The 14,236-nt window shown below is 44.9% G+C and overlaps 1 protein-coding gene across 1 annotated transcript in view; it reads left to right on the top strand.

Annotated features, from left to right (window-relative positions):
* Positions 1-2,034: 2,034 nt before the first annotated feature.
* The window catches only part of ANKFY1 (ankyrin repeat and FYVE domain containing 1), a 31,704-nt gene continuing 19,502 nt past the window's right edge, over positions 2,035-14,236 (top strand). Inside the window, exons 1-6 of the mRNA XM_064394649.1 lie at positions 2,035-2,180; positions 6,888-7,080; positions 8,579-8,697; positions 11,037-11,172; positions 12,627-12,750; positions 13,893-14,042. Of these exons, the coding sequence (XP_064250719.1) occupies positions 2,171-2,180; positions 6,888-7,080; positions 8,579-8,697; positions 11,037-11,172; positions 12,627-12,750; positions 13,893-14,042 (732 nt within the window). The 5' untranslated portion in view covers positions 2,035-2,170. The remainder of the gene's footprint in view (positions 2,181-6,887; positions 7,081-8,578; positions 8,698-11,036; positions 11,173-12,626; positions 12,751-13,892; positions 14,043-14,236) is intronic.

Genomic DNA, 14,236 nt, shown 5'->3' with positions numbered 1-14,236 from the left:
TGTTTCACTTTTCTAAATGTGATCACATTTAGCTCTTTGTTCCTGCCCCACACTCAGGGTCACTGGTGGAAAGCTGTTAGTGATAAAACCAGATGGGACATGACTGAGGAGCTGCAGGATTGACAAGTAGTAAGAGGATTCCTGGTGAACAAGGAAGTAAACCAGCGTTCCCCAGTTTTTCTTGTAGCAAGACTTTCTATCTGGTTTGGTTCCTGCAGGGTGCTCAGTTATCACTGTGGGTTCTCCTGGGGTTTGTTTTCCTGGCTGAGAGTGAGCTGATTTTTGCCCCAACACAGGGCATTTGCCCTGCATCCCAGATATCTCTGCATCACTGGGGGAAAAGAAAAAGCATCAAACAGTAACGAATGTCCAACTAGTGTGGCCATCTTAATTCCTTTTTCCTATTTCTCCCTGCTGCACCAGAGAAGATCCCTAAAACTCAGAAGGACTGTCAACTGTCACTCTAAAATTCCTTCTGCTGCAGTGCTTGAAAACACTTACTGGAACTAGATGATCAATAAGCAGAGCACATGAATTCTGAAGTGATTAGAAATGTATTTTGGGCTTTGGGAGGCCGATGTGGGGTGGACTCCACTGTGTCTGTACCATCTGGTGCACTGCTCTTGGTGCAGTGCCATCACTGCACACAGAGCAGCAACACGAGTGGTTCTAAACCAAATCAGAAGCTGGTTGGGGTTTAGAGAGACAGCTTCCTGCCCAGGCAGATCCCCAGAGGAGATTACAACTCCCTTGATGCAAAACATAGCAGTGGTTTGAAATCTGATGCCTGTTGTTACTGTGAAATTAAACTAAATCTGATCAGGGAGCAATTACTTGCTTCCTCACAGTTCCTCAAGAGGATCAATAGCACCATGAGCAGTGGGGTAATTTGCTGTACAGCAAAGGCATACACAGCTGTCACCAAGCTGTGCAAAATGAGACAGGTTCTTTCATGGTATGTCTAGAAAACTACACTCTGTGGCCCTCCCGGGCCCAGCTCTGGATTTGCTGTTTTATCCAACACCAGATTAAATATAACGCAGCGCAACTTTTCAAAGGTCACTTCATGGTGGAGTCCAGAAAAAAATTATGTCTGTAAAACAATACTGTGCATAAAGTCTTCAAACATCTAACTGAAAGTTGCTCCTCAAAGCAAGCAACAAATTGCTGTTGGACCAGCAGCGAGTATTTGGCATTTCAGTCGCTTCTAAGCAGGAGCGATGATGAACAACAGCAGCAGCCGAGGGGGCAGCTGCGCTGTACACGCGGCTGGGAAAACGATCCTGCTGCTGCTGCTTGCTCACTGCCCGTCCACTCCAGCCACTCACCCACGGGCACCGATCCAGCGTCAGGGGGCACGGATTGTGTCCAGGACTGCTGAAAGACAGAGCACTGAAAGAAGAGCAGGACCCGAAGTGCGGGCAGCCCTCGGCCCGTGAGCGGAGCGATGCCCGGCGCAGCGTCCCCGCTGCGGGCCGGCTTCGCCAGCGCTCCGGCCGTGCCAGTGCCCGCCTCGCCGCTCCCCGGCAGCCCAGGCTCCTGCCGGGATCCCCGGGCGGCTCCTCCAGCGGGGAGCGCACCCCGGGGCGGCCCCGCCCGGCGGGAGCGGGGCTGCCGATGGGAGAGCGGGACAAGGCGGGATAACGGGGACAAGGCGGGATAACTAACTCGGGAGAGGGCGGGATAACTCGGGAGAAGGAGGCATTAATGCGGGAGAAGGCGGGATAACTCGGGAGAGGGCGGGATAACTCGGGAGAAGGAGGCATTAATGCGGGAGAAGGCGGGATAACTCGGGAGAGGGTGGGATAACTCGGGAGAAGGCGGGATAGCTCCAGAGGGCGGGACAACTCCAGAGAGGGCGGGATAACTCGACAGAAGGCGGGATAACTCCAGTGAAGGCGGGATAACTCCAGAGGGCGGGATAACTCCAGAGAGGGCGGGATAACTCGACAGAAGGCGGGATAACTCCAGTGAAGGCGGGATAACTCCAGTGAAGGCGGGATAACTCCAGAGGGCGGGATAACTCCAGAGGGCGGGATAACGGCGAGCGGCGGGACCGTCCCAGCAGCGCGGCCGGTGGCGGCGCTACTGCGCGGCTCTCGCGAGACCACCGCGCTCCGGCGCCGGGGCGGGCGGCGGCTCTCGCGAGAGCTGCGGCGCCGGAGCCAACATGGCGGAAGGTGAGGGGGGAGCCCGGGTGAGGGGCCGGGCGGGGCCGGGGCCGCGGCAGCCGGGGCCCTCCGCCGCTCCCGGGGCACCGCGGCGTGAGGCTCCCGCCGCTCTCCCGTGCGGGGCGGGCTCTGCCCTGCCCGCGGCGGGCGGGGCGGGCCGCCCCCGAGGCGAGCGGGAGATGGCGGGGGCCGCGGGCGGACACCCCCAGGCGGGGCCGGCCTGGCGCGGGCGGCTTTGCCTCTCAGGAGGGCGCCTGCGGTGGCCGTGGGCGGTGGGAGCCGGCCGGGACACCCCGCAGAGCCCTCCCCGCAGGCGGTGGGTCAGGCGGGGCCGCGGGAGGCTCCTGCCCGTGTCGGGGGGCTCATCCCGGGCTCGTCCCGGGGCTCATCCCGGGGCTCGTCCCGGGCTCGTCCCCGCTGCCCTGCCCGGGCCCCGCGGGCCGCGGCTTTCCCTGGAGCTGGGCGGGCTGCCTGTGCTGCACCTCCCGCTCACTCGTGCCGGAGCCCTTTTGTCAGGCTCAGGTGAGGTTTGCAGGGCTCCTGGAGTGCTGCTGTTTTGCTTGAAGACTGGCAGTTGCACCATTCAAATTAATTTAACCTAAAGGAATTTGGAAAAAAAAAAAAAGCTCGCTTGGATTTTTACAGTTCTACTCGTTTCTGCAAGACAAGCTTCCTCTTTTTCTTGGAGGAAACGGAGTGTGCAAACGGAGCTAAAATGCTCCAAGTTATAAAGGAAATGAAGTTGAGCCTTCAGCTCTTGAAGTGCAGCTCCTGGACAGTGGTGGAATTTTAGGAACACTTGTAGAATAGTGAGTAAGATGGAGCAGATGCTGCTGGGCTGGGATGCATCAGCTGAGAGGATGCTGTAGTGAAGCTGCTTTAAGTCCTTAGAGGAATGCCTGACTTCTTGTGTGCTGAAATACCACTGCTGCATATTTAGCTGACCAGCCTCTTATGTTGGGTTTAAGCCTTGGTGACCCATTTCTGGAGGGCTTTAGGTGTCCAGGTTGGCTTCAGGTGGTGAAACTTTCCCCAAAGAGACCCTCGAGGATGTGAGGCTCTGGCTCAGGGTCCTCCTTTGCAGAATTAACCTGCAGCTGATACAAACAAGCCCTGTTTCAGACAATCTGTACTTCTCAGAGATTCTTCCCTGCCTTAAGTAATTCTCTGATATTTTGGCTGAAAAAGGCACATGACCAATGAATGATCCTGTGTGCACAGGAATAACAAGCTGGAGTTGTCACCCTTCTCAGTTCCTAGGTTGTGTTGGAAGAGGGGCTCATTTTGTCCCTGCCAACAAGGTACCTACCTGCAGGCACCCTTTTCTAGTTAAGAGCTGCTCTTGAGTCAGCTGAAAAGTGAAAGCCTGTTAAGGAAGGGAGCTTGTCAAATCGTGGTTATGAGCTCAGAAGCCAAGTGCTTTTTCTCATAAGGAAGGGTTGCCTCTGTCTAGGAAAATCCTGCATCAGATTTATTGCAATTGCTACCTGCAGATTGAACATTTTAGTGTGTAACTTCTGAATTCTGTACTGCTAATACAGGAGGTTTACATGCAGGCATGGGTAAGAATTGTTGCATTAATGCTTGAGTGTAAAGAAGCAGTAGCTGTAGAGCTTTGGCGTGGTAAAGATCAAAATAGGCAAAAGTGAGGAGGAACAAGAAAGCAGTGCTTGTACATCCTTGGGGAGATAAGGGTCTGAGTGTGGAGCAGTGGAGGGGGTAAGGAAATAGTTTGGTTTTCTGAAATACTTCACTCAGGTCTACTTGGTGAGGAAACAAAATTTGTCTGAATGGCTTCTGGGACTGCTTTTGTTGGGTGGAATGGGCTGTGTGATGGGTTCCACTAGAGCCTCCCTCTAATTTTTGGTGTGTGGTATCTATCCCCTCATTGCCTTTTGCCTCCCCATTTGCATTCACCTCTTTGCTCCCGAGTACTTCTGTGCATTCTCCTGAAGAAAAGAAAGAAAGAAAATGACAGTAGCCTTTCCTGAAACCCTCTTCAAAGCCTTTGATGTGGGATATGAACTTCTGCCAGTTCATGAGGTGCTGATCAGTCTGCCAGAAAGCTGTTAACAAAAACTCCTCTTAGTTACCTGGACTGTGGCTCAGAAGAAGGAGCCACAGTATTTGTATTTTCCACTCTGCTGCACCTGGGCATCCTCCTCACTGAGCACTGGGATTGCTGTTTAGCCAGAGGCTTACTGGTGTCTGACTAAGCCTGTCCTTTCAGTGTCTTGAGGCAAGCACCTTCATTAAGTGTGTGTGTGCCTGCAGTAATTGTGCCTTTTATTTGTTCACTCTTTAAGTGAGCAGTTTATAGGGACAACTGAGCCTTTGCTCTTGTGCTGTAAATGTTGATTAACTGGACCTTGAGAACTCTTGAATGTGCATTTGAAGTGTGCTGTGAGATCAGATACTGGCCTCAAGTCTAGCTGCTACACAAGATCTGTGCAGGTTGTCATGTAGAGTAAGAGAAACTCTTTATTTTACAGTTCTTGTAATTGGTACAGTAAGCAAATACCTATCAGCCCTTCTCACTGAGTTTGCAGGAAGCATATGGTGTGAGTCTGAAAGCAAGAGTTCTCAAAGCTTTGGTTCTCTGAGGTACTTTCACTGCTAGTAGGGATTGTCTGGGATTGCCCTGAAAGCAGCAGTAATGAGCTGAATTGTTGGTCATGCACAAAGCTTCAGCTACTGCTGGTTGGGGGTTTAAGGTAGTTCTGCATTGTATCCTAGGGATGTCAGGATAATTTGGAGCTAGTGAAAATGACAGTATTTATGATGTACAAATTCTTTATTCCCACCCTTGCTGGTTTGGCTGGAAGATGCAGGATTCCTGTAGGGTGGTGCATGCAGTGAGCTTCATTAGGCACTATGCTTCTTATTCCTAGCATTTGAATTTGTAAAAAAATCTGTTAAAAATTTGTTAAAAATCTTACTGGGTAAACAGTGGTGCTGTTCATACACTAATTTTTGGTGTGGTTCTCGAGTGTCTTTTGCTCTGGGCTCCTGTCAGACTCCTGCTGTAATGGTAGGACTTGCTTTGTGTCCCTCCAACACTATCCTTGTGGAGAAATGAGGAAGGAGTGGTTGCTCAAGGGACATGTCCTTCTAGTTCTGAGAACACCAAAACTGCATTCATCTTCACGCAGAAAGACTGACCACAGCAGGATTTCAAACCCTCCTTGAGACTTGGTGTGGTGCTGATGGCACAATTCTGAAATCAGAGTGTGTTTCAGTAGAAAAAGAAAGGTATCCCAAGGGAGATGGTATCTCTGAAATTTGAAGGATGAAGCTAACAAAAAGGCTGTTGAAGGAAGTACCTGCCAAGCCTGCTTATGTAGTATTAACTGAAAAATAAAATGGGTTATGTTGCCTTTTGTTTATCCATTACAATGGTTGTTAAGAGAGTTTTGAAGAAGCATTTGCTGCAGGGTCTGTAGAGGACAGACTGAACAAGGTGTTGTGTCTGCAGCAGAGCCAGACTGGTGCTCTGCCCTGGGGACCTGTGTCAGAGCACGGCCAAGGTCAGCTGCACTGTTGAACTTTACTACAGGAGCAAGAAGAAAACAATGATCAACAGAGCTCAGTTTCTCATTGTACTAGTGATGTTTAGTAAATATTTTGGAAAAGTCTTTGAAATATGAATTCCTGGCTAGTAGGGAGTAATCTTGTAGGAACTTTCCCACATAAAATCACTGGTTAGTGTCTGAATTTATCCTCCCTGCCCCCTCTTATTTTAGGACTGGTTTGGGATTTGGCCTTACTTGAAAAATCAACTTAACGATAGGGGGAAGATAGTGAAGCACTGTGATTAATAGCAAACATACAGTTTTTGCAACTAATCCATAAATAAGCACTCATAAGTTGGATTGGTTTTAAATACCTGTGCAGATGTTTCCTTCCAGCAGCGAGGTGTAGAGGTTTTTCATAGAGGTGGCCTGGGTGGATTTACCCCAGCATGTTGTGGAGTGACCAGTTAAGTGTGGTGGAAAAGTGGCTTTTGCAGTGGGATGGAAATACCTGTTCAGGGATCAGATTCCCAGGTGCTGTTGCTTTGCTCATCCTGAACTGAAATAGTCAATGTGGACTTAACTGCATTTGTGATCCTTTACCAGTGGAGTGCCTCCAGTGGAGGAGTGTGCCAGCAGAAAGTAGTTTTATATACTTTTGACTGACATTTAGCACGTAGATTCTGGGGATAATCTGTTTTCCACTCTGGCCGTTTTTTGGGGAGTTGACAGGTTGAGGAGTTCTAAACAGGTCAGTTAAATACTCTGAGGTAGATATGGTACTTTAGCAGCTGATCTAATGCTTACTTTTGGTTTAAGTATCATCTGAAAAGTCAAACAGCATCTTAACTAGGCTGAAAAAGTGGGTAAGAACCAAAGACTTCATCCTCTGCCCCACCATAATTCCCACAGAAATTGACTCCATGGCTTTAGGAACTTTACGGCATACTTGACAAAACAGAATTCAGAACTTTGTTTGTAAGTGGATTTTATCACTGTGTTAGGATTTTTCAATGTATTTATGAAAATACAAAATAGAAGGTTTGAATATTGGGGATGAGATGCTCAGGTATTTGGAAGAGGAGAGACTCTCCTCGGAGTGTTGTAATTAAACAACGTGTGCAGTCTGAGGATGAAGTTACTCTCAGATCCCAAACAGAGGTGTGCATCTCTCAACCTTGTGGTAACTCTGTGTGCCTTGCAGAGGAGGTGGCCAAGCTGGAGAAGCACCTGATGCTCCTCCGCCAGGAGTATGTGAAGCTGCAGAAGAAACTTGTTGATACAGAAAGGAGGTGCAACGTTCTGGCTGTGGAGGCCAACCAGGACAATGCCAGTGACACCTTCATCAGTCGGCTTCTGGCCATTGTAGCTGAACTCTACCAGCAGGAGCAGTACAGGTAAGGAGTCCCTCTGGGAAAGGGGAATTACAGAACCTTTGGTTTTGTTGACTGCACTAGGTCCTGGTCTTAGACAAGGAAAATGCTTTGCTGCCGGGGCGAATAGAATCCTGAGGTGCAGTTGTAGATGGAAGAGCATGCTGAGGTCATGGCATACTGAATCCAGTTCTTGAACTGAGAGTTCTAAGCAGAAATTCATCTCAGACAAGTTCAGAGAAAACTAACCACAGTCACTGTCAGCAGCAAAGCTTGCTTTGAGGAGAAGGAGTTTTGAATGGAACCATACTTAGCTGATGTATTAATTACACAGTGTGTCTGGAAAAACTGTTCCTTTCTTGAACAGCTTTGTTCTAAAACATTTTCAGTTCTGTATTCCTGTTGTGTGTGAAGAAGTCTGAATAATTTCACTTGTCTGGTTCTATTAGTCACATATGTGACTTAGTGATACACTGTATTTTTGAATCTTAAATTTTGAACAATAATAGTTTCTTTTCCATAGGCACACTAAGGATCCCTTCCATATTCTAGATCCATGAGCTGATTAAGTTCTGAGGCTAGTACAATATTTATCAATTTCTTTGGTGTTACTGACAGCAATGCCAATATAGTAAAGGAGTTTAGTCATGTAAGGGAAAATCTGTTAGTTAAAATTTCCTTGCACCAGCATCTCTTAAGGAGTCTCTCTGAGAAAAGAACCTGTGCCTGCAAGAACTTCCTGTAGCCTGGTGGGTAAAAGATTTGTTAGGTAGTATATGTCAGAAGAGTTGGAGCACATAATTTCTGTTCAGGTTCTTAGCTTTAAAGGCATTGAAGAGTTGTCTCAAAGGGCCTCCATACCACAGAATGAGAAAGGTGGCAGGTCCCAGTGCAAGTTTCATTAAGTCACTTCTCTGTGTGTGCTGTAGTTTATAGCAGTGCTTTGATTTGGAAAATGGTCTGGAAAGCACATCTACACAGTCAGAGCATTTGCAAGCCATGGGATTTCAAAATGAGCAGGGCAAGTATTTTCTAACTGCAGTGGATAACCTGGTGTAAAGGGTCAGGATGAAATGGGTGTTTTGACAGCTGGTCTCCTGGGAGCTGGGGATTCTGCCTTGCACTCAGACTCCTGTCAAACAGCATTGTTCTCTTGCTGGTCTTGCCTGAAAGCATTGGTGCTCAGCTGACAGTATTAGTATGGACACTGTGACATAAATATTTAACCTCAAGATTGTTGGATTTTCTTAACTTCTACAATAATTCTCTTGTTGTTTATTCTGAAATGGTTTAAAAAACCAAACCCAACCAAGTACTTGAAATATGAATGACTCATTGCATATCTCCCTAGAATATGAATTGTCATTTGACAACATGTTCTACTTAACCAATTGTGTTTTAAAGTCTTTGAAGCTGAATGTGGATACCCAGCCCTAGATACTGTGGAGATGCTGAATCTATACATACCTAAGTGCAGGAGAAATCAGCATAATACATATTTGTGGTTTTTTTCTCCTCTCAGTGATCTGAAGATAAAGGTTGGGGACAAGCACATCCGTGCTCACAAATTTGTCTTGGCGGCGCGCAGCGATACCTGGAGCCTTGCCAACCTTGCCTCAACAGAGGAGCTGGATCTGTCAGGTCAGTCACTGCTGAGTAATGTGATGCCTCAGTTGTCTTTAGGGTGACTTGTGAAAGGGCCTGTTGAGAGATGGTTACTTAAGTGCCTTTCAGTCTCCTGCTGTCCAGTAAAAGTGGTGTTTAACCTGTTGATTATTGAGCTCTCTTTGAAGAGTGGTAGTGAGCTTGTGAACTGGGTGTTAGTGGTAGTTAAATCAATAACCTGCCTTCTTTCTCTTTAACAAACAGGGGTTGAGATTGGTGGCCTGTTTGTCTTTTCTAGAGTCAACTAAACATAATGAAAAACAAATCTATATGGAGGAGCTTGACTTCTTCCTTTTTGAGGAAGGACAGGGCTTTTTGAGGTAGTGTGCATAATTTCTCTGAAGCGTGTCATGGAAATACCTTGCTGCTTGTTAACACAGTGTGTGTGGGAAGTGAATGCAAGTACTGATGTGTTATTGAAATTGTTTGCTTTGGCACTTTGATACCTTTGTAAAACAGGTGAGGAAGAGAAGTTTTCTAACAGACCATCTTCTACATGAACGTTTTGTTCTCTTGTAGCTGTTTCTTGCATGTACTTACACTGGGCAGTGCTTCTGCAGATTGAACCTCTCAAAAGGCTTTTCTGTACTTAACAGTGTAGGAGAGCCTTATACAATTAATTTGTGAGCAATAAAACCAGGTATGAAGTTAAGCAGGCTTGCTGACTGGCATGTTGAATATTAAGCATTGGCTTCATGTTCTGCACGTAATCTTATAGTGAATTGTAAGTGCAGACAAACTGGAAAGTAGCAAGTCACAGCAAGCTGGTTTTATGGGACATCACAGGCTTCCTTGCAGCACGATTGGTGGATCTTTCTGCAGCCACAAGAAAACAGATGCCAAGGAGTTTTGAAACCGAGTGCTGTGCTAACAAAGATTATTACTAAAAAGCTCTTATGTTAATTGTAGTGTCATTACAAGTGGCAGTCCAAAGCATTTCTAGCTCCACATCTAAGCTATTCTGAGAATCTCAAATGTAACTGCAGTCTTACATGTTTAACAAAGCAAACACTGCTTAAATACCTGCTAGTAAATGATACTTTCCACTGTAAAGTTGCATTATTGATTAAAAAAAATGATAAATGGCACAAGGATTAGCTTATGAAGTAGCTGGAGCAAGAAACAAGCTGTTCCCTGCAAATTGTTTTCTTAAGGGGTTCTCTTAACAATTTGCAGGCTAAGATTGCCTGAATTTTATCTTCAGAATGCAGGCAGCATTTGAGATTGAGCGCTTTTAGAGTTCATGTAATCTGTAGAATTTTCTAATCTTTAAAAGAGTAGAAAGAGATGAACACATGTTCTCTTATTGAGAGGGAGAAAATGCTCTCTTACTTCTGCCAAGGCAGAGCTGATAGTACATCTCAAGTAGGCTTTCTGATTGCTTTGAGTTTGGCAAAAAATACTTGTCTTACTAAAACCTTGTGATTCCCGAGAGGCAGTCTGCATGCCAAGTCCTTCTACTACTCTGCAGATAATCTGGGCCAACCTTCCATCTAAAGGAGATGTTTTAGGATGGGTATTTCAGGTTCTTTAAGGTTTTTAATTCAAAATATTTTTTAAAGAACAAAACAACTCAAAGGACTAAGGTCAGTTTTTTAAATGAGTGATATTTCTGTTGTAATTGATCTGATCTTCTGAAGTTATTCTTATCTACATCCTTGTAAGATGGATTGTCATTTTAATTGTGAGTGAGTGACAAAGGTCCTTGGCCACTGGGCTTGTGTAGTGTCCCATGGTGTGATTTTCTGGTTTTTCCATTGTGTAAAAACATCAGTTTGTGATCAGTCTTGTAAAGACCTGAGATCTAACCAGCTTCTTAAGTTGGCTTTTTTGCACTTCTCCTAGAAATGGCTACCAGCAGTTTGAAGTGCTTTGTAGTTACTACCAAAGTGTACCAAGGTGTAAGTGCCTTTGTTGGAATGCAGCAGTTCATAACCCATGGCTGTTAAATTAAAAAGGGGCTTTGTTCTTGTCAGGGGTGGATGTGCATTAGGGCATACGTGAGGGACCAAAGACTTTATAAGAGCCCCTAAATATGCAACATTGGTGTAGCAGGTAGATGTCACAGGGCTCCCTGCATTCTGCACAGTGTCACAGTGTAAGAAGGTTTTCCTGCTTGGTGCCAGCACTGTTACTCGTTTCAACTTCTGACCAATTTCACCCATTCTGACATTTTGAACAAAGTACAGTTTCAAAACAAGACTATTTTTTCGTTTTTATGGTACCTATGAGTTTCAGAAGTCAAAGGAATAGTAACTGCTAGGATAGGTGATTGTTTTGAAGTGTTTTATTAATCCTGTTGCTCCCTGTACCAGATGCTGACCCAGAGGTAACCATGGCAATGCTGCGGTGGATCTACACAGATGAACTTGAGCTAAGAGAAGATGATATCTTCTTGACAGAGCTCATGAAATTAGCTAATAAATTTCAGCTCCAGCTGCTTAGGGAAAGGTGAGTCTTAGTAAATATACTTCAACTCTTAAACCTTCTTTGAGCAGAAATAAGATGAGAGCTGCTGGCAATAGGATAAAATTATGCTTTTTCAAAGTCCTGAGCTTTTAATAAAACAGCATGTCATTCAATTTATCAGGGGAAATGAAGCATTGCACCAGAGTTAAACTGTAGCAGACTTCTCCTAGGTTTTATGTTTACTTTTTAGTTCTTCTCCCAGCCAAACTAATAACCTGAACTGGTGTTGAAAGGAGGTCAGTAGGATAGCATCAGGTTCAGGAGAGTTGCAAGAAAGGAATTTTTAGAGAATGCTAGGATGAATCAATGGCAATTAGTTTGCAGTATTAAAGTGGCACAGGTGAAATTTTTGTAACTTCTGTGCATCTTGTGCAACCTTTCTTCAGAAATAAGGTTAGTGTAACAGTATGATGCTTTCACAGTCTGACACTATGATTACACTGTGGCACTAGGGGCCAGGTTGTTAATCTTGAGCTCTTTAGTATGTTCTAAACCATTTAGAGTTAGTGAGAAGCCTGAATGTACAAATTGAAACCTCGTCAAGTTTTGTACAACTTCAAAGCCTTCAATTTAGTCAAAGTATCCTTTGATAGAATAATCCTTTGCCCAGGGGATGTCTGTGGCAGTACATGACATTCATAAGCTGTGATTTGTGTGCCTCCAATGTGAAGCAGCTAAATTGCTGTCAGATGTTCTGACCAGAGAAGTTGAAATCTGTAAGGCCATGGCTAAAACTGCTTCAAGCCTTGTACCAGCCTGAAAGCTGCCCTTGTGTTGTACTGTGAACTTAGCAGTTGTCTGGTCACAGTAGTCCAGTGACAGGTCCATGTGTAGGATGCCATTCATAATTATGAGATGTTTATGTAGGTATAGAATCACTGAATAATGGAATTGTTTAGGCTGGAGAAGACCACTGAGATAGAGTGGCCAACAGCCCAGCACTGCCAAAGTCCATCATTGACCATATCCCCAGGGGCCACATGTACACAGCAGGGATGGTGACTCCACCCCTGCCCTGCCAGCCTGTGCCAGTGCCTGACTGCCCTTGCAGTGAAGACATTTTTCCCAATATCCAACCTCAACAGCCCCTGCTTGTGATCCCTGTAGTACATCTTCCCTACTTCATGGCAGTGAATGAGCTGCAGTTTGTGCCCTTGGGACAACTGGGGTGGATTTCTACTTGCAGACTCCTGAAGTGTGGTATTATCATGGGACCTTGGCTGGGTGGATTCTGGTAGAAGTCTGCTCTTAGGGGAGGTGTCTTCTAGCGCTGCTGATGAAAGTATGTTTATGCAGTTCAGCCTTCTAGTAAAGCAAGTCCATGCCATATTCTACCAGCATCTATGAAAAAGAGTGTTAGGACTCCATTACAGCTTGGGACAGTAATTAAGTAAAGCTTTTTGATTACTGACCACTGGCTTTCCTGTTTTTGGCAGATGTGAAAAAGGAGTGATGTCACTTGTTAATGTCAGGAACTGCATCCGTTTCTACCAGACTGCTGAGGAGCTCAGTGCCAGCACACTCCTCAACTACTGTGCTGAGATCATTGCTAGCCACTGGGTGAGTCCTGGCACGAGGAAGCAAGATGAGAAATGTTTGCACATTATAGAAACTCAGTGGCAGAATTTTGCTTGCCTTACCACACTGTAACCTCTGTTAGTTGGTCAATTGTCTTGAGAATGTCTTGGTGGGGTGAGTCACTTCTGCCTGAGGACTTGTTCTGTTCAGTGGAAGTACTTCACTGTACAAAGTGTCTCCGTTTCCTAAACATGAAGAAGATAGAAGGGACTGTCTCCTAATAAACAAGAGGGTTGTTTATCAAATCTGGGCTTCAAAGTGTTTATAAGTTCATCCATAGTTGGTCTCTGTCTATACAGATCACAAATCCCAGGCCTGCTTTTACTTCTAAAAATAGTTCATGGCAGCCAGGGCTATTTATCTTCTGTAATGAAGAGAGAAGCAGCCAGTCTTGCAACCAGCTTGGAAATTTCACTTGCTCTGATCTCTTTTTTTGAAGAAAGTTTGATTACCTGAGTAATGAATTAGCCTTTAAAATAAGACTTGTCAGCAATAGACTTGAGGGGGGCTTTAGGTTATTCTGAATCTAAAATGCATACCCTAGATGTGGACGTTTCTTTCCTTGGCTAATTCAAAGGCAGAGGGAAGTGTTTTGATATGTTAATATATAAAAAAGATTATTATATGTGAACCTGTGGGTCAGCAGTTTTAACTCTTGACATTCTTATTGATTCCTAACTTTTGATGCTTACCTCTACCTGGAAATGAAGTTGCTTCTGTTTAGTCAAATGAGCACTAACTCAGACCTAAGATCTTTTTATTCCTAAGCTTTTGTTTACTTTTATTCATAATTTTATTAATCAGTCTTCAATAGTTGTAGGACTTTTTGTCAGACTTAAGAAATACACCATAGTAGCATTAAAATGCTACTTTTCCATCTCTGTAGACAAAAAGAAATAAAAATTTCACTAACTGATCTTGAAACTAAAATGCAAGATTTAAAACTTCCTGATTGTTTCTTCCTAATCTTAAAAGACTATCTGGGATTGTTCTTGCCAAAATGTTATCAAAACTGAACTTTTAACTGCACTTGTTTTGTGAACTTCAGAATGCCATTGTGCAATGCCTTGTCCATAAATAAAACAGGAGTGTTGCTTACCCTTCTCTTTTTTAATTGCTCCTAGGATGACTTGCGTAAAGAAGACTTCAGCAGCATGAGTGCTCAGCTATTGTATAAAATGTTCAAGTCAAAGACAGAATATCCTTTGCACAAGGCCATTAAAGTTGAGAGAGAAGATGTAGTCTTTTTGTATCTTATTGAAATGGATTCTCAGGTATAGTGAGACTGACTTGATCTGTCTTCTAGAATTGGCTATTTCAAGTACCTGGTTCCTAAGTACCAGTCTGAACCTTGTTAGTGACTTTTGTCACTAATTCTTATTTGCATGTTTAGCAGTGCCACAGCTACTTCTGTGTCTGTAATGGAGATCTATCTAGCAGTAGCTACACGAGGACATAATTTAGAAGT

Source organism: Passer domesticus, chromosome 19, assembly GCF_036417665.1.
Source record: "Passer domesticus isolate bPasDom1 chromosome 19, bPasDom1.hap1, whole genome shotgun sequence".
Classification (NCBI taxonomy): Eukaryota; Metazoa; Chordata; class Aves; order Passeriformes; family Passeridae; genus Passer; species Passer domesticus.
Note: the sequence above shows the minus strand (reverse complement) of the source record. Positions and strands in the feature narration are given on the sequence as shown.